This window comes from Lampris incognitus, chromosome 7 (genome assembly GCF_029633865.1).
Source record: "Lampris incognitus isolate fLamInc1 chromosome 7, fLamInc1.hap2, whole genome shotgun sequence".
Taxonomy (NCBI): Eukaryota; Metazoa; Chordata; class Actinopteri; order Lampriformes; family Lampridae; genus Lampris; species Lampris incognitus.
Window position 1 is genome coordinate 12,113,322 of NC_079217.1, and position 24,790 is coordinate 12,138,111.

The 24,790-nt window shown below is 43.4% G+C and overlaps 1 protein-coding gene across 5 annotated transcripts in view; it reads right to left on the reverse strand.

Annotated features, from left to right (window-relative positions):
• Positions 1 to 24,790, reverse strand: part of fndc3a (fibronectin type III domain containing 3A) — an 87,687-nt gene that overhangs the window by 46,065 nt on the left and 16,832 nt on the right. For all 5 annotated transcript variants that reach the window (XM_056282997.1, XM_056282995.1, XM_056282998.1 and 2 more), the window contains one exon: positions 12,428 to 12,503. In XM_056282997.1, coding sequence (XP_056138972.1) covers positions 12,428 to 12,503 — 76 coding nt within the window. The remainder of the gene's footprint in view (positions 1 to 12,427; positions 12,504 to 24,790) is intronic.

A 24,790-nucleotide genomic window follows, 5' to 3' on the forward strand; every position in this document is an offset into this window, starting at 1 on the left:
AATCCCTGTGTTACCTCCAGCTTGGTTGGGCATCCCTACAGACACAATTGGCCGTCTCTGCGGCTGGGAAGCCGGATGTGGGTATGTGTCCTGGTCGCTGCACTAGCGTCTCTTCTGTTCGGTCGGGGGCGCCTGTTCGGGGAAGAGGGGGAACTGGTGGGAATAGCTTGATCCTCCCACACGCTACGTCCCCCTGGTGAAACTCCTCACTGTCAGGTGAAAAGAAGCGGCTGGCGACTCCACATGTATCAGAGGAGGCATGTGGTAGTCTGCAGCCCTCCCCGGATCAGCAGAGGGGGTGGAGCAGTGATCAGGACGGCTCGGAACAGTGGGGTAATTGGACAGGTACAATTGGGGAGAAAAAAAAAGGGGGGCGGCAAAAAAATGTTTTTACAAATTCATTACTGATCGCCTAGTTCATAACTTGAACATAAAAACATGAGCAAGTTTTGACTAAAGACGTATTGTGTGTCTTGATGAAGGCAATACCAGAAGAGATACCTTTGTTTTTTCTACAAGTTGATAATCCCACCAAAAAACACTTAGTTGATTTGTTGAGAATGTGAAATTTGTTGTCGATATAGATTTCTGAGTAGCAATTTACATTTGAGAACCCCTGCTGCTGAAAATTCACTTGTTATTCTATCTACATTCTATTTTGTTTGCTTTTGGTGCCAGATAAATACACAACTCACAATTCATTATAAGTGAATGATAGGCTAAACAAAAGGCAATTTGTGGCTCTAAACATCTAGACTTCACCAGTCAAGACAGACTGACAATTCGCTTCTTTTTGAAAGTGAAAGGTGGTAGACACACGACACAAGTTTGTAAAGCCTGAGCCAGTACACTCTTGGTTAGTGAGTCACTTTTCAACTGAAGAACATAAGGTGTATGAAGGACAACAATCTCAGTTCAGGGAGCATGGGAGAGCTCAACCTGAATGAAGGCTGCCAGGGAGACAGAGGCAGTTCAAGTCAGACAGACCGACCGACCTACCCGCTCTGCATTAATTTCAGATCCCAATGTTATTCAAGAGGGAGTTAAAAATGTATACTGTTGTGACTCCACTCACTTTTAAAACTGGTATATTAAGCCTTGCCTGTGTCACATAGGACTCAGCTGTGCACCTGTCTGATGACTGATGAAGGGAGCTCCAGTCTGTGCAGCAGATGTCACGCAACGGGATAACTGATGAATCACACTGGCATTCTATTCACTGTTGTTTGGCTGTTCAGAATGGATGCTTTGTGTGTGTACCGATTTGCAGAATGTGGGAAGAGGAAGACCTGAACATGGGGGCTTGAGGTAGAAAGTATGATGGAAATACAAACAAGAGCGAGAGAGAGACAGACAGACACACAGACAGAGAGCAAGATGGAGAGCGAGACAGAGAGGGAGGGTGGGTGTGTGTGGAGAAAATGCGGGGGGGGGAAACCACCCACTCTTGCATCAGACTGACGCACGAGTGCTGACAGAGATCAGATAGAAAAGGCCGCATCCCCCCGCTCCCCTCCCCCTGAGTCGGCTGGAGCACTGGCTGCGCTGACGTGGCCATGGAGTGCCAGCCTTCCAGAGGAAGCAGCCACAGGAAAAACATCAGGCCTCCGCCACAAGACGGCAGGCCCAGAATAGACACAAACAAGCCGCTACTCCTTGGAGTGTAAACAGCGGCCTGGCAAAAACGCTTTGGGAATCATCATCATCTCCTGTCAACATCACAATAACACATGGCAGGCTGGCTGAACCGCTGCAACGCCTCCTCGGCTCCAAGAGTTGAGGGAAGGGCCAGGGGTTGCCACTGGGAGATGTGAATAACTGTTTGGGTGAGAAAGCCAAGTGAGACACTCAGCTAAGGCAAACCAAACAACCCCGTGCTCGGTTGCACTGCATGCGTGTTTATATATGTATATATACTATATATGCATGTTAGGGCTAGAATCCTAAATGATGCTGCTAGCAGGAAAATGCCTCAACTGATTAATATCAATTTAAATAATTCCAAAAAAAAAGGTAATTTCTTGGTGTATGTAGTAACTTGTGTTTTTACTGATAGTAAAACTATTATCTATTCTAAGTTATTTTACCTCAAGTGGGCCTTTTTATGCACACAACAAATACAAAATCATGAGGACCAATTAATCTGGATCAGGCAGAAGTGAAGTTTAACTCTAAATTACACTGAGAGAGTAAAACGAGGAGTGGTTGGCTGTGTCCACAGAGAGGGAGCAATATAGGGAGAGGTTAGTCGGCTTACAGGAAGGGTATAAAATAAGTTGAGAGACAAACAGAGCCTGCAAAGAACAGGACAGAAAGAAGAAGAGACTGATTTCATCCGAGAAGCTTGCCTAAGAAGGGTATCCTCTGCCAGTATGTGCAAATTAAACTAGGAGCCAGTGGAGAAGGAGCCAGCTGGAGTATTAATTAGCATTAATAGAGAGTCTCTATCCCCAAATACTGGGTGGGCTGGAGAGGCATGCAGACCAACTGACAGAGGTTAATAACATCTAGCAAGGGGAAGGGGCCAAGTAACGGAACCAGGTCCCTGCCTATAAAACAGTAAATTACTAATTGGAAATTAAAAACCTAACTTCACTCTTTAGTGAACAACTGTGTGACAGATGCTGCGTTTTTTTTTTTAGTTTTTTTTTTAAGTGGCACCGTTTCCCATTCCTTGTGGGCAGAAAAGAGCTTCAGGTTGGGGGCTTGTAATTTGTGATAAGTGTAACCTTCCATTAGCTGATTACAGAGGCATGGATGGGTCTGCTTTTACTGGCCCCGGCTGGTTCTCCACAACATGCCGGTCAGAAGGCAATGAGCACCAGCAACAAGGGAGGCACTCTGTTAAGAATTTTAGTCGTGGGAGTAGGATGGGGGCTTAGTGAACGAGGGCAGTCTGTGTGAATCAGCAAGCCATAGCCTGAGGGAGGAAGCTGTACTGTAAAAAGAAAAACATTTAAACAAGAAGCTGTAGTTCCGGTTTAAGTGACCGCTGCGTGAGCACTAAATAGTCAATGGGCACTAAATATTCCATGACCTCTGAACAACGCTAAGGGACTGTGACCCCACTTGTCTGAGTGACGTTCAGGAAGTGGGGGGGGGGGACAGTCACGTTTGTGCTTAATGGGGACAGGGTAGGAGGTGAGGGGAACTGGCAAATGATCAATACTGAAGCGAATGAAGATTCCTTTCCAATTCACATTTTTTGCATCCCCAGAATGATCCAAGGGAAGGGTTAGGGGAGTTGTCTCTTGCTATTACACAAACTCCACAAACCCAGTGATGACGGTAATGATAGCGGGACACACACACACACACAGACAGACACACACACACACGAGGTTATATGGACATGACCTTGCCCATTTGACATCTCACCCACCCTCCTACCGAAACAAGGAGATTAAAGGGGGGGGGGGCAAAAAACAAAAAAACAAAAAACAGGTCTTCTTTCATTCAGTGCCATCCTCCACCTTCCCCCCTCCCTCTTGGCATAAACACAGCCATAAGAGTATGAGTCACAAGCTCATTCATTCTAAGAGCCACTCACTGCTAAAGCTGTGAATGAACTGTGCATGTGCCTCTGAGCGTGAATGAGTGTGTTCATTTCATGTCCTTGGAGGGTTTTTTTTTTTTTGGAGGGGCGGGAGGAGGGGTGTTTAGGGTGGGTGGATAAAAATAACATGCTATTGTGGCTAATGTGTTTGATGCTTTCAGTCCAACTATGTGAACCATATGTGACGAGTCACATTTGTGTGAGATACTGGGGGATTTAGGTGGGTGGTGAGACGTTCAGTCTGAGCCACATTCATGTGGTTTCTCGGTTTAAAAGGAAAAATCATGCACCATGAGTATCAGTGTGCTCACTGAGTAAATAACGGACAACGCTGTGGACCCATAACACCAGTGGTCTTTCGATGCTAACCCCGCCCCCGTGTTACGTGACTGTCCTTGCTGCTTCCTCGCAGGTCTGTGCGGGGGCTGTTCCCAAACTCGCATAAAGGAAAGCCAAAATGTGCATTCAATACAGAGGCTTTATGTTGATAGTATGTCTGTGTATTAAAGAAAAAAGAGAGAGGGGAAGGACAAAAGACAACTGTATGCAGCACCAACTATTATACTTAGCATTTGTTTTACTTGCATTGTAACATTATGAGTTATTGATCTAATTTTAAATGTGATAATTCACTCATTAATTAGCACTCAATGTTTCGTCCTCTTGATAGTGGTGGTAATACTGTTTTCCTTGACCTTGAAGTGTCCACACTATGCTATAGCACATGACTTTGTGAGCGATAGGCCATTCTAACCAAATACAGACTGACAATCTCTTTGTGCAGGCATCATCTTCATCATATTTTGAAGGCCTGCTTGCAGTGGTGATGGCACGAACAGTGGTTAAGCAGCTCCATCTGTGGTCATGTTTAGACCATGTAGTATAGAACTGGCCTTTCATTTTTCAACTGCAAAAGAACATTTTCCAGTCAATTCATTGAACCATTCTAGACTCTAGACTTGTTTTGTTTTTGTTTTTTTTTGGGGGGGCGGCAGCAGTTGTTTAATAAAGGCTGAGGAAGAAGATTGTCCATAAAATGTACTTCCTGCTTTAACCTTGGGCAATTCCATTTGATTACAACACAGGAGTTTTTATTTTTACTTCATCCCACCATATGTCACTGGGGGAAATAATTGGCTAATATTGAGAAAATGTCCACTTTTGCAGAGAACTAGCCTACGGAAAAAACCAAAATCAATTCCAGCGGAACGTCCCTTTAAACTGGCTACACTGAGAGGGCAAGACGAGTGCCCTGTGGACCATGAAGTGTCAGATGTTCAAAAAGCACAAACGCTGGCTGCTCACTTTCACGCACAAGACCGGTCTAAAGTCCCTGACAACTGCCACACCGAGAGGAAAAGGACAAGGTGCTTTTCTACAGTGACGGCATGGGTAGATAGGGGACAAATGGACAGACTGGCTGGCCAACCAGTGGCGTGAGCAGAGAGAGAGACAGGGAAAAAGAGACAGAGCAAAAGGCAGACATTATTGGCAAAAAGCTACAATAGAGAGTCCAAGCCAGGTGTGTGGCTTGCACGCACACGAAAATGAATCCCTCTTAGCTGCCTGTCAGTGTGCCAGAGTGGTTATCTGGGTTTTTATGAGGGGGAGCACATCTCTATCAGGCTCACTAAGACCTGAGGTTGCTTTCAGCCATTAACCAGAGACTGAATCATCCCAAGTGACGTGAACCACCGGCAAACTAAGTCAGATAAAAGAGTGGATCTAATCAGCCCCATGGTCCTAATGCGGAGTTGCTGCATCAGTCTCTGGGCTGATGAGGTGTGCCATTTCTTAGCCACAGCAATCCAAACAGTTAGATTTATGTGGAGCAGGGCCCATCCAGGGTACCGGGGACTTCTGGCTAAAGGTATGGGGGCAGAGGCCCTCTCATGGCAGGAAGAAGTCAGACAGGTGAATGCTGAACAGTGACTCCAATCAACTTCCCACTCCAAAGTTTCCCACCCCGTCTCCAAACCAGGTGCCAAATGCCTTTTTTAACTACTTTTTACATCTGCCCGTGTTCCTATTCAGCTGGCTGTCACATGTGAATACGCAGCAATTATGTAAATCCAACCACTATAAATATATGAATGAATGAGTGAATGTACAAATGGGTCTGGGATCAAGTAATTCTCATCCGGACTGAAAAAAAAGAAGGGTAAAAGGTGCAGACCAGTTTATCAGCTGCATCACACGGTCCACCTTAGGTGCTTGCTAGGGTTAAAGGTTAAAACATGAATACACAAAAACACATGCCGAAATAGGCACACAAATCAACCACACATACACGCTTATTCCTCCCTCCTTGTACCACGAGCGGTGAGTCATCCCTCTATTCACGTCACCGAGAGACGAGTGCACCCTGTGACAGGCCAGTTAGTAGCAGTCACAATGGTCTATGAGGCTCCTCTCAGCCCTTTGTTTCTACTCTGATGGAGCGGCCACGTATACCCGCTCCTTGTTCACCAGTTTACTCAGCTCTTCGTAATGTCTGGAGCAAGGATGTGGTTGACCAGGAGCAGTGGGAAGAGACCTGGGCTTTATGACTTGTGTCAGTGCCTTATGAATTACTGTCATTGGAACATGGAAGCCCACGGGCTATTACGGTACTGTTCTCATACGTAGAAAACAACTACGTCAACCCTCCAACTATCATGCACAAAGATCAAAGGCTCCTGATAATAAAAAGCATTTCTTATTACAGTGTGATATTATATACAGTACTGAACATGGCATAAATGCCAAGCTTACTACCTGTGGCGGTCTAAAAGGTAACAAAACATCCTTTTACTGACAAACTTTGATCACCCTGACATCGTTTATCAAATCAAACTAACCACTGAAAAAAATGATTAGGATTCGGCGACATGGGACTGCTGGAAATATCAATACACTGAGGGATGTTAGTGGTGGAAGTCACAGTACAAACAAAGCGAATCATTTTCAGATCAATACCTTCCTGGGCAACTACCATTTATCATAATCGGTTGCAATTATGGTCCCACAACTTTACCCCCTACCATCTCTCTTCTCTTCACAATGCCAACGACTTGTTGGCGCTCGATCATATTGTTATTACCACGGAGCTGGTGCAATTGCCAACAGCTCAGGAAAAGCAAAATGATAGCCATCACGACAAATGAGCATGTATGACACATCTCGCTCAAACACTGCCTCTCTGTGGTAAGCCTTCGCTCAAGACCCTGTAATTGTTGATTTTGCATATGATAGCGTACACAGCTCATTCAATCATCTGTCAAATTAGGCGGCAACAGCAGAATGCAAAGTCAAATTAAAGCAGCTTCTGTAACAGAACTGATCATTTCTGGTTATGCCTGGGTATGAGAGACAAGAGTCGGGATGAAAATGTCGTGGTGACACATTAACTGCAGCATAGTCATTTGCAGGGGGGAGAAAATTAATGAAAAATATGGAATCAATAACAGGCCAAAAAGACTGTGAGCTCATGAAATGTTTGCAAATAATATTTATTTATACAATTTGCGGTTGTATATCAACATTTGTGAACGTGTGTAAAAAAAAACTGCATTAATGTATTTGAATGTGCAAAAGATTTTCAAATTCAGGTTTGTGAATGTGTAAAAAAAGATTTAAGCAAACAATTTGTAAATGTGTAGAAAAGATTCGTAATTGTTAATATTTTGTAAATGTGTAAACATTTGTGCATAAAATGATTTGAAGTGTGAGGCTAAAAAAAACCAAACAAATCTGAGCAAACAGATGGGTTCTGGAAGGCGGTATGTCCAAACACTCAAGTTCCATTCATCAGTAAGGCCACTTGAGTCTCGAGCAGGCCCACAGAAACAGCCATAGTGCATGTGGCTGGTACGTGAGGCACGGTGGCCCAGTGGTTAGCACTGTTGCCTCACAGCAAGAAGGTCCTGGGTTCGAACCCTAGGCCGTCCCAGGTCCTTTCTGTGTGCAGTTTGCATGTTCTCCCCGTGCCTGCGTGGGCTTCCCCCATGTGCTCCAGTTTCCTCTCGCCATCAAAAAGACATATATGTTAGGGTTAATATTCCTGTCTGTGCCCCTGACCAAGCCAATGGACAGAAGAACTGGCGTTGGTCCCCGGGTGCTGCAGCTGCCCACTGCTCCTATATAATAGGATGGGTTAAATGCAGAGAACACATTTCATTGTAACTGTACAATGACAAAATAAAGTGGCTTTTCTTCTATATTGGCCAAGCTTGGTACTGCAAGTCACGTGCCGCCATGGGACCCAAAAAGACTTTTTCTCCATAAAGATACATTGGAAAAGAAAGGCCTGTAAAATTTCTAAAAACATATCTGGGCATCACACAAGTTCAAAGACTACTCTGAATGATCAGACTACTCTGAATGATCAAGTTTTAAATAATCAAGTCCATTTTTTTTCTTTTTTAAGTAAGCAACTTTTATCGTGAGAGAACGCCATTCGTGAGTGTTCACCTACCCGCTTTGTTGGGGGACTTCCACCTCCGTTGTTTACAAGGCAGCCTCAGGGCTCAAGACTCAATTTTTCTGCCAGGTGTTTGTCATTGAAATTTTCAGGAGCATCAGCCCAAATTCAGTCGCACCACTAACAGCAACGTGCGTATTTTTTCTATTTTGTTACTAGCCTTGTTTTTAAAGCGTGATCACACTAATGGTTTCTCTGTCCTTGCACATATTCTGCTTCATGTTTAAAACTGCACTTAAAATACACTTAATTTGCTGACTGCATAGCACCAGCACTTCATTCACTGCTAATGAGAGAGTCCATTAACACGGCATCATCGCTTTGGGATTGCATTGCAAATGTTTTGCAATTAGAGTGTTGCATGCATCTTTGAATTTATCCCCCCCTTTTCTCCCCAACTGTATCCGGCCAATTACCCCACTCTTCCGAGCCATCCCGGTCGCTGCTCCAACCCCTCTGCCAATCCAGGGAGGGCTGCAGACTACCACATGCATCCTCCGATACATGTGGAGTCTCCAGCCACTTCTTTTCACCTGACAGTGAGGAGTTTCACCAGGGGGATGTAGCGCGTGGGAGGATCAAGCTATTCATAATAAATTCAAATAATTATGAAACCGAAAGGAATTTTGCCTCTGACACCGCAGTTAAAAGAAGCGAATCCCTCTTCACGTGCAGGTGAACCTTGTATGTTGCTCTACACTATAGTTGCATAAAGATGATGAAAGAAACACATTACACATTATGTAAATCATGCATGATGTGTAAATGTGTGGCAGAGTGGTATATTATACATGCTCAGTTGAGCCTAAGTTTGCACTGCTCTCCATTGCCCCCCTTTCTCACACACATTCTTTCTCGGCAATAATGAGTGACTGATACATGAGTGTGATATGATAATGATAAAACAAAAGATGGGGGTATTTGAAAGTCACATTGGTGCGCATCAGTTATAAATTTTAGTCACACCATTTCAAAAAACAGTCGCAAAATGTGACAAAATGGTCGCACTCTGGAGCCTGGGTACTCTGACAGAGCAGGTTTCTGACTTTTTTTTTTTGAGATTTACTTCACCCTAAAAATTTACACCTGATATAATGTTAACAGGCAAGACTTGGTGGGGATGATACTGCCGAGCAAATTAATTTAGTCTACTTTCTGGTTATTTTCAAAAGGAAAATTAACCTTTTTTGTTGCAAGGAGGGGACAGCTCATTTGATGTGCAAAGTAAGCTAACTTGTATGAGGGTATTAGTAATGGGGAACATATGGGGGCCACAGGAATAGAAAAAACCCTGTCCCTGTTTCTGGATGTGCATTATGGCCCTGTCCTGAGATTGAACTTGACGTGCCCAATGACTGAAAGAAAAATTAATACGACCAATCCTATTAGCAACTACACCCTTCTGAAATGTTGGCAAGCATAGGTGCCGGGTTTATTTTTTAACAGTTCGTGTCCCAAAAAAAATTTCAGCTACAGGCAAGTGTCTGAACTGCACAACCACAACATGACCATATACATCAAACAAGATGACAATCTAGGCACTCCAAGTATAAGGGGGGGGGGGGCAGCAGTGAGGAAGGAGAATATTAAAAAGCCTTTATTGTAGTGGCTGAATCATTAAAAAAGCCAACATGTTTTGACTACTGTAGGTATTAATGACCAAGACCTACCATGGAAGACCTACAGAAGTAGTTTTTTCCCTCGTTTTCCCGGTTTTCCAAGAGCACCCGACAATATTTTTGATCTACATTTGATCATATAGAGCAGCCAGTCATCGGTTTTTACCCCTCTATGACCATATACATTTGGAAGACTACTGTCATTCAAAACAACCAGAGACTTTACTGCCATTACTACTACTACTACTACTACTACTTTTGGGTGCTCCCGTTAGGGGTCGCCACAGCAGATCATCCGTTTCCATATCTTCCTGTCTTCTTCATATTCCTCAGTCACACCAGCCACCTGCATGTCCTCCCTCACCACATCCATAAACCTCCTCTTTGGCCTTCCTCTTTTCCTCTTTTCTTGCAGCTCCATGTTCAGCATCCTTCTCCCAATATACTCAGCATCTCTCCTCCACACATGTCCAAGCCATCTCAGCCTTGCCTCTCTTGCTTTGTTTCCAAACCACCCAAATTGAGTGGTCCCGCTAATATACTCGTTCCTAATCCTGCCCTTCTTCGTCACTCCCAATGCCATTGCCATGCAATAACAAAAAAACAACCCCCCCCCGAATAATACCTAACCAACACAATATCCATCAGAGTGACTATTAAAACAGCAACGGTCTAGAATAGCCTTACTGGTCAGCAAGCACATTTGATCCAAACAGAAATAGAAAATTAGCTACGAAATACTAAGAAACACAGGCTCATTCGCCAGTGCTGTGTGGGTGTTTTAAGTTTTATCACAAAATGTCCATGTTGTCCACATCAGCTCCTGCGAACTCTGACTGATCGCAGTCACTCTACAGACGGTATGTCATACACAGGGTTGTCACCATACCAAATAATGAACTCTGATAGGATAATAGTAAAATTTTCAATGATCGATATGATTTGATACCACGGTAACCCCCCCCCCCCAAAACCCCCCACAAATATCAAATCTTTTACTGAACCATTGCTATTTGCCAAAACAGAGGAGGTATTTTTATTTCACTATAAAGTCATTTCTTTTCTGTATGACAAAACAATGTTTCTATCCAACTGAGAAGGTTATTCGGGGCAAAATTGTAGTAGTGTACTTGGGAGAGAGAGAAATGCGTCTCTTTCTCTACCTCTCTCTGGCTTTGCCAGTGTTTGTGTCTCCGAGTCATTTTAATAGATGGGGAAAAAAATAGATCCGTTTCATGTTTTTATGCCCTGTCAAAATAAATCAGATAAATGGAAACAGCTTACGTAAGATCAACAACTAACCAAGAAAAGACAGATATTCATGAAATATGTATAAGGTAGCACTATACATTATTCTCACATTACCAGAAAAGCCAACAATTTCTGGCACTTTTCACCAAATGGCGTTTCTGTTGTCTGCGTCTCTGTGCATCAGCAGAACTGAGTCATACATTTGAGGAAAACCCGACACAGTTCACCAGCTTCTCCTCCATGGTGTTGGAAAAGAGGGAAACTAATGTTTAAAAAGGGGAATTTTCACAGCAGATGTTTCTCTCAAATCCAACCGGTTACTACTATGAACATTTCTTACATGGCGGGCTCAAAGTTTCAACTTTTGATTTCAACTTTGTCGCCACACCGACAGCTTGCCTCGCACCACAAATTAGCCAAGCATTTTGACATCATTCAAAGTGAATGGAGGCAGCCATGACAAGTGGCTTCGCCGCTTCCAGTGTGACTTCAGCTTAGCTGATACCGAACATGTAGCACACTTGGACTGATATCAAAAATGTTTTTTTGAGAAACGATACAGATCGAAAATTTTATATTTTTGACAACCCAAGTAGCATACATCGACACTTGCGCTTTATAATTGGCTCAGGGTTCCCACCATTTTCAAGGACATATGCAATGACTTGCATATATATTTGCAGTTGCTCACAGGTCACTTAAGAGTGATGTTGTACATGTAAAAACATGAACATGCTAACAACAGGCTAACAATGCACAAAATGTGTTATCGCATAAACACCGTCTTAATCAAAGCCTTGTTTTGCATGTTTAATCCAGTTTTGCCTTCCAAAAACAGGTGGCGCTGCAGCTGTGAGCTCAGGAAAACATCTGAAAATGTAATCTCAGATGAGCTTTATAACATTAAAGCACTAAAACTGTATAATTTTATAATTGTCCAGGATCTCATGACTATCTCCAGGACATTTTATAAGTTTTTGAAATTTCCAGGCATTTTCCATGACTGGAAAACTAGTCCAAAAATTTCCAGGATTTCCAGGAGGCGTGGGAACCCTGTTGGCTGCTTTTTTCAAGTGTGTCATGTGTACACCATGTGTGCATCTAGTCAGGTTAAATCACCCAAACAGGCCAAAGTCTAACCTCATTCTGCAAAACAATTCAACCTGCAAAGCCATTTGCCCAATGCCACTTCTACATATTCCCCACATCTTTTAAATGTCTCGGATCTAACGTGGTCTCATCGGGAAGCAAGGCTTGTCACACAGTGCTCAGGAAAGTCGACGGAGGTTACAGTAGCTGAAATAGCAACAACATAGCTTCTAGTAGGTATATCTGCAGCTGCTCGGCTGTAACTAGATTAACCTTCCTGACAAATGCACAAAAACCACACAAGGATGTTTACACCATGAAACAAAATGAAAAGACTGAGCAGAAATTAAGGTGTTAATTGGGTTATGCTTACGGCATCTGGTTATTTGTGTGCACATTAATATTCCCAGTATGCCAAGGAAAAGGAAAGGTGGGATACAGCAATCTTACCTGTGATACACTGAAACTGACCATCCTCTCGTCGAATAGTGAAGGCCTCACCTGGGTTTACCTGCACCAGGATTACCTGTGAGACACAAAGGGACAGATCAACAGTGGACCTGGATAAATAAATTTAAAAAAAAAATCGGGCCTTGAATGTGTGCAACCTGATTGGCCAAATACACAAAATCTACATCATGCATACAGCAAAATGTGAATTCACTGTACAGAACAGGAACAAAAGATGCAAGTGAAATATTATGATATCGAGTCAGAAGTATCAACGCTCAACACCACTGCAAAATGAAGCTATGCTTCAAGTTTTATCTGACAGAAAAGTGCAAGACTGCATAATTTTACAATATGTGGCACCTTCTTCCAAATTAGTGTGTGGTAATTAAGAACAAACTTGAGATCATTCATACCTGCAGATGTTTGGTGTCTTTTTTTTTCTTCTTTTTTTTTTGCTTAAAGGATGTTTCCCAACTTTCCTTAAGAACACTGACAGAGTTACACGTTTTCAGCAATTGGGCAATGCCGAGCGAGTTAGTGACACAGTAATGTTTACTATTTAAGCTTTATGAATGTGAATTTTGTTAAACTACATTGGACCAGTTAATTAGATGTGCAACAGTGGGCTCGGACAAAAAAAACCATGGCAACTGAATGTTTTCTGGCCAATCGTGGGCTCCGATTTTAAAAAATTACAAGTTCATTGCTACATCATTGGCAATGTCACCTGTTACTTTCATTACAGGTGAGGTTGTCATCATTAACACACTAACAAAGACTGTAATTCTGCAAGCTGTAACAATGACATGAAGCAATTATCCGACAAAACCTCAACTGCTGCCTGTACAGCAGCTTGGCAGCTAATTGCTAACAAGTAGCATTTTTAATTTTCTAACCAAAGCTCAATTAGGCTACTAATTCGGGAACGACGGTGCCATCGAAGTCTGATTAACATGGAATTTTCAAACAATCTATACATTTTACAAGGGGAGGGCCTAAGTCCTCCATTCTGTCTCAAAAGGATGAAGCGATCACGTGAGCTCGGGCTGCAGCAGTAAGCAAGAATGTAAGCAACATCTGTTTGAATGAGATGAGGGGTCATTTTCAACCTGCAGTTGATTTCCATCCCAGGATTTTGCTTCATTTGACTTTGGTCTTAACAATGTGGATTTTTGTTTCAGATTTTTGAAATGCATTGTGTCAAGAACACAAAAAAGAAAACTGAAATCCAGTGGTGGCATTTTTCCCATCTGTTCGTAAAGCATACCAAAAGGACTTTGAGGTTAAGTGCCCAGCCCTGTACTTTCTACATTTCTTCCCCTCATTTTGGCATAAAACTGACATACTATAATGATTTTCACAGAGAACTAAAGCCATAAAAGATAGATCAACGATGTAACCCATAATACTTGCTTAACCCTTATCTTTTAAAGCATTAATGATGAGCCCAACTACTTATCCTTTGTAATATCCATATTTCACAACACAGCTTAGCCTAAAATCTGCTTTGCAGCAGGTGGAGTTTAATAAGACCATTTCAGACAGGTAGAGCACACCACTACATCAGCGGTTATCACACTAGTCTCGTCATGCAATAAACAAACGTCAGCTTATCACAGGAAATAAATAAAAGCTCAAAAGAGGAGATGCGTTTTGTCGAAAAAAAAATCAAATTCACTCAGTAATAGAAAAGCATCATTTCATTTCAAAACATAAATAAGATGAAATGCACAAAATAAACTCATCCCCTTCGCCAGAGGTAATTAAAATAAACCGAAGAAGCTCCCTTCCCTAACAATTAATCATCCCTTTTACTTGATCTTATCTACTATAAAGCGGCACACATAATTAGGTTTATACCGCTCCGTGCTGTGTGTGGGCGCTTGTTACCTGGCTTTTGTAGAAGTCGCTGTCATGCAGCCTACACTCCCATGGCAAGGGGCTTTGGCCGTGGCCCTCTCCTAGCACAGCTATCATCAGCACCTCCGTCTCTGACATTGCTCCTACTCATGAGCTCAGCTGGGAAAGGAGGGAGCCCTTTCACTGCCACACAAATGAGCTCGTGTGTTCACATACGCACCCACACAAGCGGCAGCAAGCGTGGCAAAGGGTGAGTGTGAGAGCTTGCTTGGTGGGGGAGGGGGGAGGGGCATCGGAGGTGTAATTGAATCAAAGTCAAGGCACTCTCCCTCTTGTGTATGAGTCTGTTTGTTGTCCACCCCCTTCTGTGTGAAACAAACACCTCGCTTGTCCTCCCCTCCCCCTTTCTAGTTAATTCACCCTGGAAGTTAAAGCTGAAAATCAATACAGTGCCATTCTTCATCTCTTAATATGCACAAAGGAGGAAAAATTGACTTTCAAAAGATCCATCCACTACTTACTGTTGCCCGCATTGCTTTTTCTCATTCAGGCGTCGAAATTTACGCAGTCGCAGAGAGAGGATAAGATGCTCCTGGGTCTAACAGACCCTCTACCACTTCACCCAGCCCTTATGAAAAACCACATGACCTGCGATGGCAATACATCAGGCCACGCTGAACCTTTCGACTCCTCACTTCCACAGACTCCTGCCCGAGACCCAGAAGGAGACTGGCAGAGGCGAGTAGTGCAGCGGCGGGGGCAGGCGGGGGCTCAGTTTTCTCACACTGGCCGCAGGTTGCTCTCAGAAGATGTGTAGCGTAAGCCCATAGTTGCCGAGCTCAGCCTCGTCTGCTTCGCGGCAGTGCTCTCCGCATCAGACGGCTCCCTCGACACTGCCTCTGGCTCTGGTGCAGTCTCCTCACCGCCAGTCTCCACGGCAACCCCTTCAACAAATAAGCCACAACGATGTCCGCGCTGCACTGTTGTAGAAGGGAGCGAAACCTCCGCAGCGGTGGCAGCTGCGTTCCGCGAAGAGAGGGGAGGATGAACCCGGGGAAATATGAGCCAAAACAAAATGAATGGACTTGGGGATATGCCTTAGTTTTGTCATTCAGTTTCCTCTGCGCCTGTCACTGAGTATATGTCTGCTCTATAGCACCTGCTGTGTATATGAATCTGGCTAATCTGACTAAGATTCCATCAGGGGTTGATAACTGCACAGCTGCAGTAAAAGGTAAGAAGTTTCCATAGCTCATCAGTGGTGAAGATTCCTTTCTTCTGCCAATTCCCCCACAACACACACGACAAACAAAGGCGTGAGGGAGCTGTGCGACCCACGCAGCTTCACTGGCTAACATATATGACTACACAACAGTCCCTCTCCCTCCCTTCCCCCATCCCCCCCCCCCCACATACTCTTTTTCTCACACAGAGAGAGGGAGCAGCATGCCGTACACCCTCCATTAATACTCCGATCGATGTGAGAGGAGATGAGGTGATAGGAGTTCAGCTGCTCTGCTTTAGAGCTGGCGACAATGACGGTCTCGAGTTCGCAACGTTTTCACACCTCGAGACCTCAAACCAGCCAATTCTACAGTCAAGATAATGAGATGCTCGGCGTTAGGTAACACGATCAGAAAACTGAGTATGCACTGTTTGCCGTAACGTTTTCCTCAGTCATTCATTTCCAAAAGAGATCACTCCTTGAAGCTGCTGTGCCGATCACTGGGGTTGCCAGGTGGTCAGTTAACAAGCCTTCTCTCGAGCAGTTACTAAGGGGTATTGGATGAATTAAAAAAAAAAGAGGGGGGGGGGATCATTTCTAAAACTTTGGACCAAAAAAAGGGCACAGAAACAAAATATTTCAAAACTGCTGAGGATTCTTGAAGGTAATGTTTGAAATATAGAGTGAAAAAACACTTATTACTGTTCAAGCAATTAAAAAAAAAATCATCATCATTCGCATTGGCTGATGTCACAAAGGTCAGATGCCTGACCGGCCAGTTCATTAAAAAATTTGCTGCTTTAATTATGCTAAATTATAAGTCAACCATAAATTCAAATTTTTTTCTTGTTTTTGCCTTACTGATAAACACAGGGTGGCACGGTGGCGCAGTGGTTAGTGCAGTTGCCTCACAGCAAGAAGGTTCTGGGTTCAAACCCCAGGGGTAGTCCAACCTTAGGGTCCGTCCCGAGTTGTCCTCTGTGTGGAGTTTCCAAATTTTCCCTGTGTCTGCGTGCGTTTCCTCCGGGTGCTCCGGTTTCCTCCCACAGTCTAAAGACATGTAGGTCAGGTGAATCGGCCATACTAAATTGTCCCTAGGGGCGAACGCATGTGTGTGTGTGTCAGCCCTGTGATGGACTGGCGGCCAGTCCAGGGTGTCTCCCCGCCTGCCGCCCAATGACTGCTGGGCTAGGCTCCAGCATCCACGCGACCCTGAGAGCAGGATAAGCGGCTTGGATAATGGATAGATGATAAACATCTCTGCCTTCAGAGCCCATGACTTTTAGAGGCAACTAGAGAACCAGCTCACACTTTGGGAACTCTGACAATGAACTATACAGTAATCTTGGCTCGTTATATACCCTTGGTTGCGGGCATCCGGGTAGTGGTATATTCCGTTGCGGTTACGCCCATCGCCCTGTGTGTGTTCTGTGTTTGTCTTCCAGTCTGTGTCTCCTCCTCCTCCCTCTCATCCAGCAGGTGCTCGTCCATGATTGGCCAGGTGTTTCCAGTCCATCATCGTTTGCGCACCTATTCCAGATCCAATCAGCCATCGTCCGCCTATTTAAATGCCCTCCTTCATTTGTTCAGGAGATGTTGTCTTGTCTTTTGTTTGGTTGGCCATTGTTAGTTGTTTGTTTGTTGTCTAGCACTGTTATGATCTATACGCGGTATAGCTTTTTGGTTTGGTTTTTATGTGCAGGATCAAGGGGATAGGTAAACAGCCCATGGGTGTACTCTTCATCAAGTAGCCTATCTTTGTTACATACACCGGGTTAGGAGTTAGTGCCACCCTCTGTATTTACCAACACGGGGATCGCCGGTTCAAATCCCTGTTACCTCCAGCTTGGTCGGGCGTACCCACAGACACAATTGGCCGTGTCTGCGGGTAGGAAGCCGGATGTGGGTGTGTATCCTGGTCACTGCACTAGTGCTTCCTCTGGTTGGTCGGGGCGCCTGTTCGGGGGGGACCGGGGAACTGGGGGTAATAGCATGATCCTCCCATGCACTACGTCCCCCTGGCGAAACGCCTCACTGTCAGGTGAAAAGAAGCAGCTGGCGACTCCACATGTATCGAAGGAGGCATATGGTAGTCTGCAGCCCTCCCCGGATCCCGGCAGAGGGGGGGAAGCAATGACCGGGACAGCTCAGAAGAGTGGGGTAATTGGCTGGATACAAATGGGGGAGACAAAAGCGGGAGAAATCCACAAAAAATAATAAATAAATAAATAAACACAAATTTTTTTGTGTGTGTGTGTATATATATATATATATATATATATACACACACACATATACACACACACACACACACACACACACACTCTTGGTTGCATGTTTGAGATAATGTATGGAGATTTGCTTGCCAAATGTTCCTGTTTAAAGTGAGATGCCCTTGCCAAAGTGAGGGGGCTAAGCGTTAATTTAGCAGTAGAAACATGGGGGGGGGACTTTTGCATCTAATTGCAACGTTACGAGCTAAGAAAACATCCTCAAAGCCACCAGTGATACCACTACTGATAATACAAGCTACTGGAGTCAACTGACAGTTATAGTCACCTTAATCTATACAGTTAGAGCTCTTAAGATCTCAACCTGGGACTGTAGCAACAATTCCCTCACAGCAGAAGTAATTAAAGCTGCTTTAACTGTACACTGCAGACTAAATTTTATTGTGATTTTAAGACAGATTTTACTGTGGGAACAAATTGGGTGGCACAGGTCTGGGTCTACTCCATAATACGATGTGAGATGAAGCATGATTTCTCTTTTCTTTTGTACCATCTACACAGTGTGCACTTTAATTGGTGAGATGGACTAAAGAAAAAGAACAAATACCAGAGATTTTCTTGGACTTGAGTCAAGTTTTCAAATAATTATTGTTTGGGCCAACAACAAAAAAAGTATAAATCCTAAATATGATGACTTCATTTGGGAGTGGACTGACAGAGGAAGCTCTGGTTAACTTTTTTTCCCCCTTCTTTCAAAGGTTAACTTTGCACAGATGACTAAGCACTACAATGTGCTGATTTCCCGGTCCCATTTGAACAGTGATAATGTAAGACTCCGCGCCTCACAATGAAAGTCAAATAAAGAGCCATTTGCAAAAACTGGTTTAAAGGTTTAAAAAACAAAACAAACAATAAATCATAAAAATCATTTTCGTGCCTACCAATGTTCGGGCAGCATGCTTGTCATACATGGTGTTTTGAGGAGACAGAGCTGAGCGATGAGCACAGATCACCACAGAGGTATCCACCGCTGTGTTTTATTACCCCAGAGAGTGGACCTGCTCTAAGCATTTCATGGCTGTTAGCTCTGACGTTTTTTGCTTGCCAGTGACTCAGGGTTCAGGTTTCTCACTATTTGTTCCTCTTAATTGTTTACTGCGTGCTGATGTGGCATAGCAGCTGGGTGGACAGGAAACGGCAGCCAAGTGACGTAGGGGAACAGCCTGCCGGTGTCAGAACCAGAGAGGAACTGATGCAGTCTCCGTGAAGCCGATGACATAAGCATAATTCCGCAATGGCAATTCAGGGCAATTTGATTGCCCTCTCTTTCTCGGATATATCACAAGACAAGAGAGAGAGACATAAAAAAAATGTCCAAAGGGACATTTTTTTAATGTATGCAGTTGGAAATATCGCAGCACTCAACAGAAAGCCAAAGTGAGGACCGCGGGTTAATGTAGCAGAGAAACATGTCGAGGGGGACCTATGGCACATGTCCCAATTTTTTTTCTGTAGTCCTTGTCTGCAAGCATTTTCCATCTGATTTCTTATAGTATGAGCTATGTTAATTAGCTTGCATGGTACCCTTTATTTACAGTCTTAAGTGGCATTAACAAATTGAGTTCATGAACAAAAACTCACCACTCCGAGCTCTGGATGTCCACAGTAACAACCTCTCACTTGGCTATCCTTGTTCTCCCATTTTCAATTACTGATAAAGAGCACCCCAAAAAAATACAATCGAAGTGAGCCAGTTTTGATGATTGATTACTCAAGATCCAAAGTCTGATCTACATACATGAAGTGAAAATATTTAGGATAAAAACCGCGGGCACTGCATGGCGGCTGCCCACTGCTCCTAGCTACACATCTATGATGGGTTAAATGCAGAGGAAGAATGTCCCCACGGGGATCAATAAAGTAATAAAATAAAAAATAAAAAAACGAAATGTTACTCTTAAGGGGAGCTCAGGAATTGGTATACAATATGTGATCATTATTGCCAAGTATATCACCGTATTGGTTAAGGCAAACAAATGTCTGCCAGTGCTAGAAATCAGGGCAGCCTCAATCTCACTCACCGAAATGCAGGCTGGCTGCGCTTTATACGTCAGTAAGCTCCGAAAAGCCGAGGGAACTTTATATTCTCAAAGCCCGCTTGGTTCCAAAAAATAAAATGCACCTCGATCTCCAGGTGATCTTCCTCCCACAGTCACCCTTTTTCCAGTTTCATACTCTTCAGAACTGTACACCAATCTGACGTCCCTTAATAAAGAGCGGCACAAATTGCCTTAATTCCTGGCCATATGAAACAGCCCCTTTCAGCCATGTCAGACTCAGCCTTACTAGGATGCATTAGGGAATTTTTTTTTTAAATTAAAAGGCAGCCCTAGTCCTTTAGTATAAGCATCTAAAAAAGTACCTGATTATTGAATCCACTTATGCTAAGAGGCTGTATGTGTTAGTAGAGTTCAATTAAGTGTTCAAAACTAGTTTTCACATGCTGGCCTTGATCATAAATGTTACAGTAAAGCAAAAAGATCTTAAAATTGAGCACTGGTCCCTTTCACTTGACTGGATCAATTATTGCATTTACTATCAAATACCGGCCATGTCATTTTGAATGGTACCACAGCATCACTTACTATAGACATTAATTAAAACTATAGAGCAGTGTTTATTTAACCACACCCTCTTTCACCACTCAATGCAGAGATAATCTAGGATAACCATAATGAGCATCAGTTGGACTTTTTGAAACCATATTCTATCCCACAAAGGGGTGGAATGATCACTTACATATAAGGCTGGCTTCCACCCACGAGAGACACAGAATCTCTATGGAAACATTGCTTACTTCAGTAGATGACTCCAAAAGCGGAGATTAACAACTACGCCTACCACTTGTAAATCAAGATGGGCCTTGGAGTGGCCACAATTTTGCCGTATTTGGAAATGCATTTTTTTTTTAAATAACACAGCTATGTTTTATGCCTTAGAGGGTTGGAAATTAGTAAGAACCATGCAATTTGACTCAAATTAGATTCCCGGAGTTGTAAATTCCATTTTATCATGAATAGCAATGTCCAGTTTCACTGGAATTGTGGAGGTGTTCTTCTAATAAAGTCTTATAAAAGATTTGCTATCTCAAGTATGCTTCCATCCAACCATTATCTGAACCGCTTATCCTGCTCTCAGGGATGCTGGAGCCTATACCAGCAGTCACTGGGCAGCAGGCAGGGAGACACCCTGGACAAGCCCCCAGGCCATCACACCCCCCCCCCACATACACACCCCTAGGGACAATGCCTGACATATGAGAAAACCAGCAATAATTAACTAGAGGAAATCAAAATCTTATTCTGTGAATGTGTTTGAGGCTGTGTCTAAGTTACACAGATTAATTAAAGAGGCAATGCAACCAAAGTTCAAAAATAGCTTGAATTAGGTGTTTCATATCAGAATGACATTTTTTGAGTGGTTACTATTTAATTTGCATTTTTGGAATTGCCTCATTGAATTTCTAAAAATCCCAATTTTTTTTTTTTTGGCATTTTCCGCCTTTATTTGATAACGATAGTCAAGAGAGACAAGAAAGACAGAGGGGATGGCATGCAGCAAAGCGCCCAGGCTGGATTCAAACCCAGGCTGCTGCAGTAAGGATTCAGCCTTATGTGGTATGTGCTCTACCAAGTGAGCCACTGGGGCACCCACCCCTAAATATCCCCATCTTAATCCGTTTTCAGAGAGTTTCAGATTAACTCCAGTTAAAAAGGTACATTGCTACAGGTTTGCTACATTTAAACTGACATCAGCCCTGGATCGCTTTCACTGATAATCTATGCATCATTTCAGTCAGAGAAGCTAATGTCTGCCAGTCAATATCATGGGTGTGATTGAAAAATGATTTTTCAAGCTCAATCAACACAAAATTATATAACACAGTAATATACACTGATCAGCCAAAACATTAAAACCACTGGCAGGTACGTGAATAACATTGATTATCTCATTACAATTGCACCTCTCAAGTGGTGGGATAGATTAGGCTGCAAGTGAACAGGTCAGGTCCTGAAGTTGATGTGTTGGAGACAGGAAAAATGGGGAAGCGTTAAGGATCTGAGTGACTTTGACAAGGGCCAAATTGTGGTGCCTCAGCGACTGGGTCAGAGCATCTCCAAAACAGCAGGTCTTGTGGGGTGTTCCTGGTATGCAGTGCTCAGTACCTACCACAAGGGGTCCAAGGAAGGACAACCAGTGAGTCGGCAACAGGGTCATGGGCACCCAAGGCTCACTGATGTGCTAGGAGAGGGAAGGCTAGCCCGTCTGGTCTGATCCCACAGAAGAGCTACTGTAGCTGAAATTGCTGAAAGAGTTAATGCTGGCTATGATAGCCAGGTGTCAGAACACACAGTGCATCACAGCTTGCTGCGTATTGGGCTGTGTAGCCACAGACGAGTCACGAGTGCCCATGATGAGTCCTGTCCATCATCGAAAGTGCCTACAATGGGCACGTGAGCATCAGAACTGGACCATCAAGAAGTGGAAGAAGGTCGCCTGGCCTGATATGTCCCGTTTTCTTTTACATCATGTGGACGGCCTGGTGAGTGTGCATTGTTTACCTGGGGAAGTGATGGCACCAGGATGCACTATGGGAAGAAGGCAAGCCGGTGGAGGCAGTGTGATGCTCTGGACAATGTTCTGCTGAGAAACCTTGGGTCCTGGCATTCATGTGGATGTTACCTTGACATGTACCACCTACCTAAACATCGTTGCAGACCAATTACACCCCTTCATGGCAACGATATTCCCTGATGGCAGTAGCCTCTTTCAGCAGGATGATGCACCCTGCAAAAATTGTTCAGGAATGGTTTAAGGAACATGACAGAGTGTTGCCTTGGCCTCCAAATTCCCCAGATCTCAATCTGATCGAGCATCTGTGGGATTTGCTGGATAAATAAATCCAACCTATGGAGGCCCCACCTTGCAACTTACAGGACTTGAAGGATCTGCTGCTAACATCTTGGTGCCAGATAACAGAGGACCATTTTAAGGGTCTTGTTGAGTCCATGCCTCGATGGGTCAGAGCTGTTTTGGCGGCACAAGCGGGACCTATGCAATATTAGGCAGGTGGTTTTAATGTTTTGACTGATCAGTGTACACAATCTATAAAATACATAATGAAACACTTCAGCATTATACTAAGACAGAAAAATAGTACCTAATAAATACCATTTGAACAGTGAATTCTATGGGATCCTTATATTTTTTTATTAAGTCATAGAGGGTTTGAGATACTGAAGTGCACCCCTGACAGCTGTAAGCATTATTCACTGACAAGCATGTATATTAATTTGCTCAAAAAGGTAAATATACTGAGTGATTTTCCTCCAGCGATGTCAGAAACAGGCCCACTGATCTGATTACAGGGATTCAAGAGTGTGTAAAAATGGGAGACATTCGTGATTTTTTTTTTGTTACATACACTTCCTTAAATAAAAATTTTGATAAATGCAAAAAAACAAAACAAAACAATAACATTAAGTCAGCCAATGGAACAAATATCTCCTGCATAACCTATAGCCCTCATTGAGAATTTGGTCCATCAAGTAGCTTCCATAACACTGTTGAGTCATTTACTGTCCACCTCCTCACATTCGTTGACAAACTTGAGGATTGAGGCGGGGTCACTGATCTCCTGAGCTTTCATGGATGATTCAGTAGCTGACCAGCAGGCACAGAGTGGGTTGCGGTTTGCTTCACCACCAACCCAATAGCAGCTTGTGAGGGGCATATATTCAAGGCCCTATCTACCGTTTCTGATTTTGACATACAAATATGTCTTTTTAAGACGTGTCTGTGAATGTTGTTAATGTCTTTTTATGACATATTAACAAGATGAGTGAAACACTGAAATATAACGTTAATTTAGACGTGTTAGGAACTCACTAACAGAAGCATCAAAAACATTTCTATACGCTATGATTTTTTCACATCTTCCATCCATCCATCCATTATCGAAACTGCTTATCCTGCTCTCAGGGTCACGAGGATACTGGAGCCTATCCCAGCAGTCATTGGGCGGCAGGCAGGGAGACACCTTGGACAAGCCGCCAGGGTATATCCTGCTTGTCTCAGGCCAGTAAGATTGTTCTGAAACCAACTGGGATTTTTTTTAAACAAGCCTTAACATTTTTTGATAGGAAATCATTAAATCGCTATCATAGTAACATATTGTCCAAATACAGCCTCTTAACTTTTGAAAATCCCATTCTGTTTTCAGAAGTTCGATTGGTATTTAAGATAATTTTTCAGCTCTGCTCTGAGCAAATGAGCAGAACCTCTCGATCTGCTCTAAACTCAGGTTTAAAAATCCCTCGCAGCGGACTGCCTTTGGACGATCTGCTTTTTCATTTACAGCCATTAACATTGCTTTCAGCTGAGCTTAAAACTTGCACAGACTTTCATTCTTTTTCCCATGGTGAAAAAAAAAAAGGTTACTGAGCAACCAGCCATGTCAACAATTTGACCATGATTCTGATTTTTAATTGTAATTTTATAGTTGTGCTGGATCAGTGTGCTGGTATTCATATGTTGATGTGGGCTTGTAGAGTTGTCTGTATAATTGTTAGTGTGATAGAGACTATGTAATAGTGTTGCATGTAAATTATATTTTTAATGTCTGATGATTGCTTGTGTGTACCCTGCTCAGGGAGCACAGATGGAAAAACACACACACACACGCACGCGCCTACTCTCTTTTCAGTTTGCCGAGAAACAGGTTTATGCAAAACCCTTTTCTGTTAAGGCCAAAACAAACACTTCTTTCGCTCTTTCAATCTCAAGCACCAGTTGCCCCAGATCATGACCAGGTCTGAAAGACAGAATTAGAATGAGGTTAAAATCCATAGCAACGACACAAAACGCATCACCTTACCTCTGCACGACTCTCACAAATCCCTATACAACCCCTGATTGCAACTACACTGAAATGAACAGACGCCGAGCTGCCCTGATTGGTTAGTTAGTATGTTAGTTAGAAAT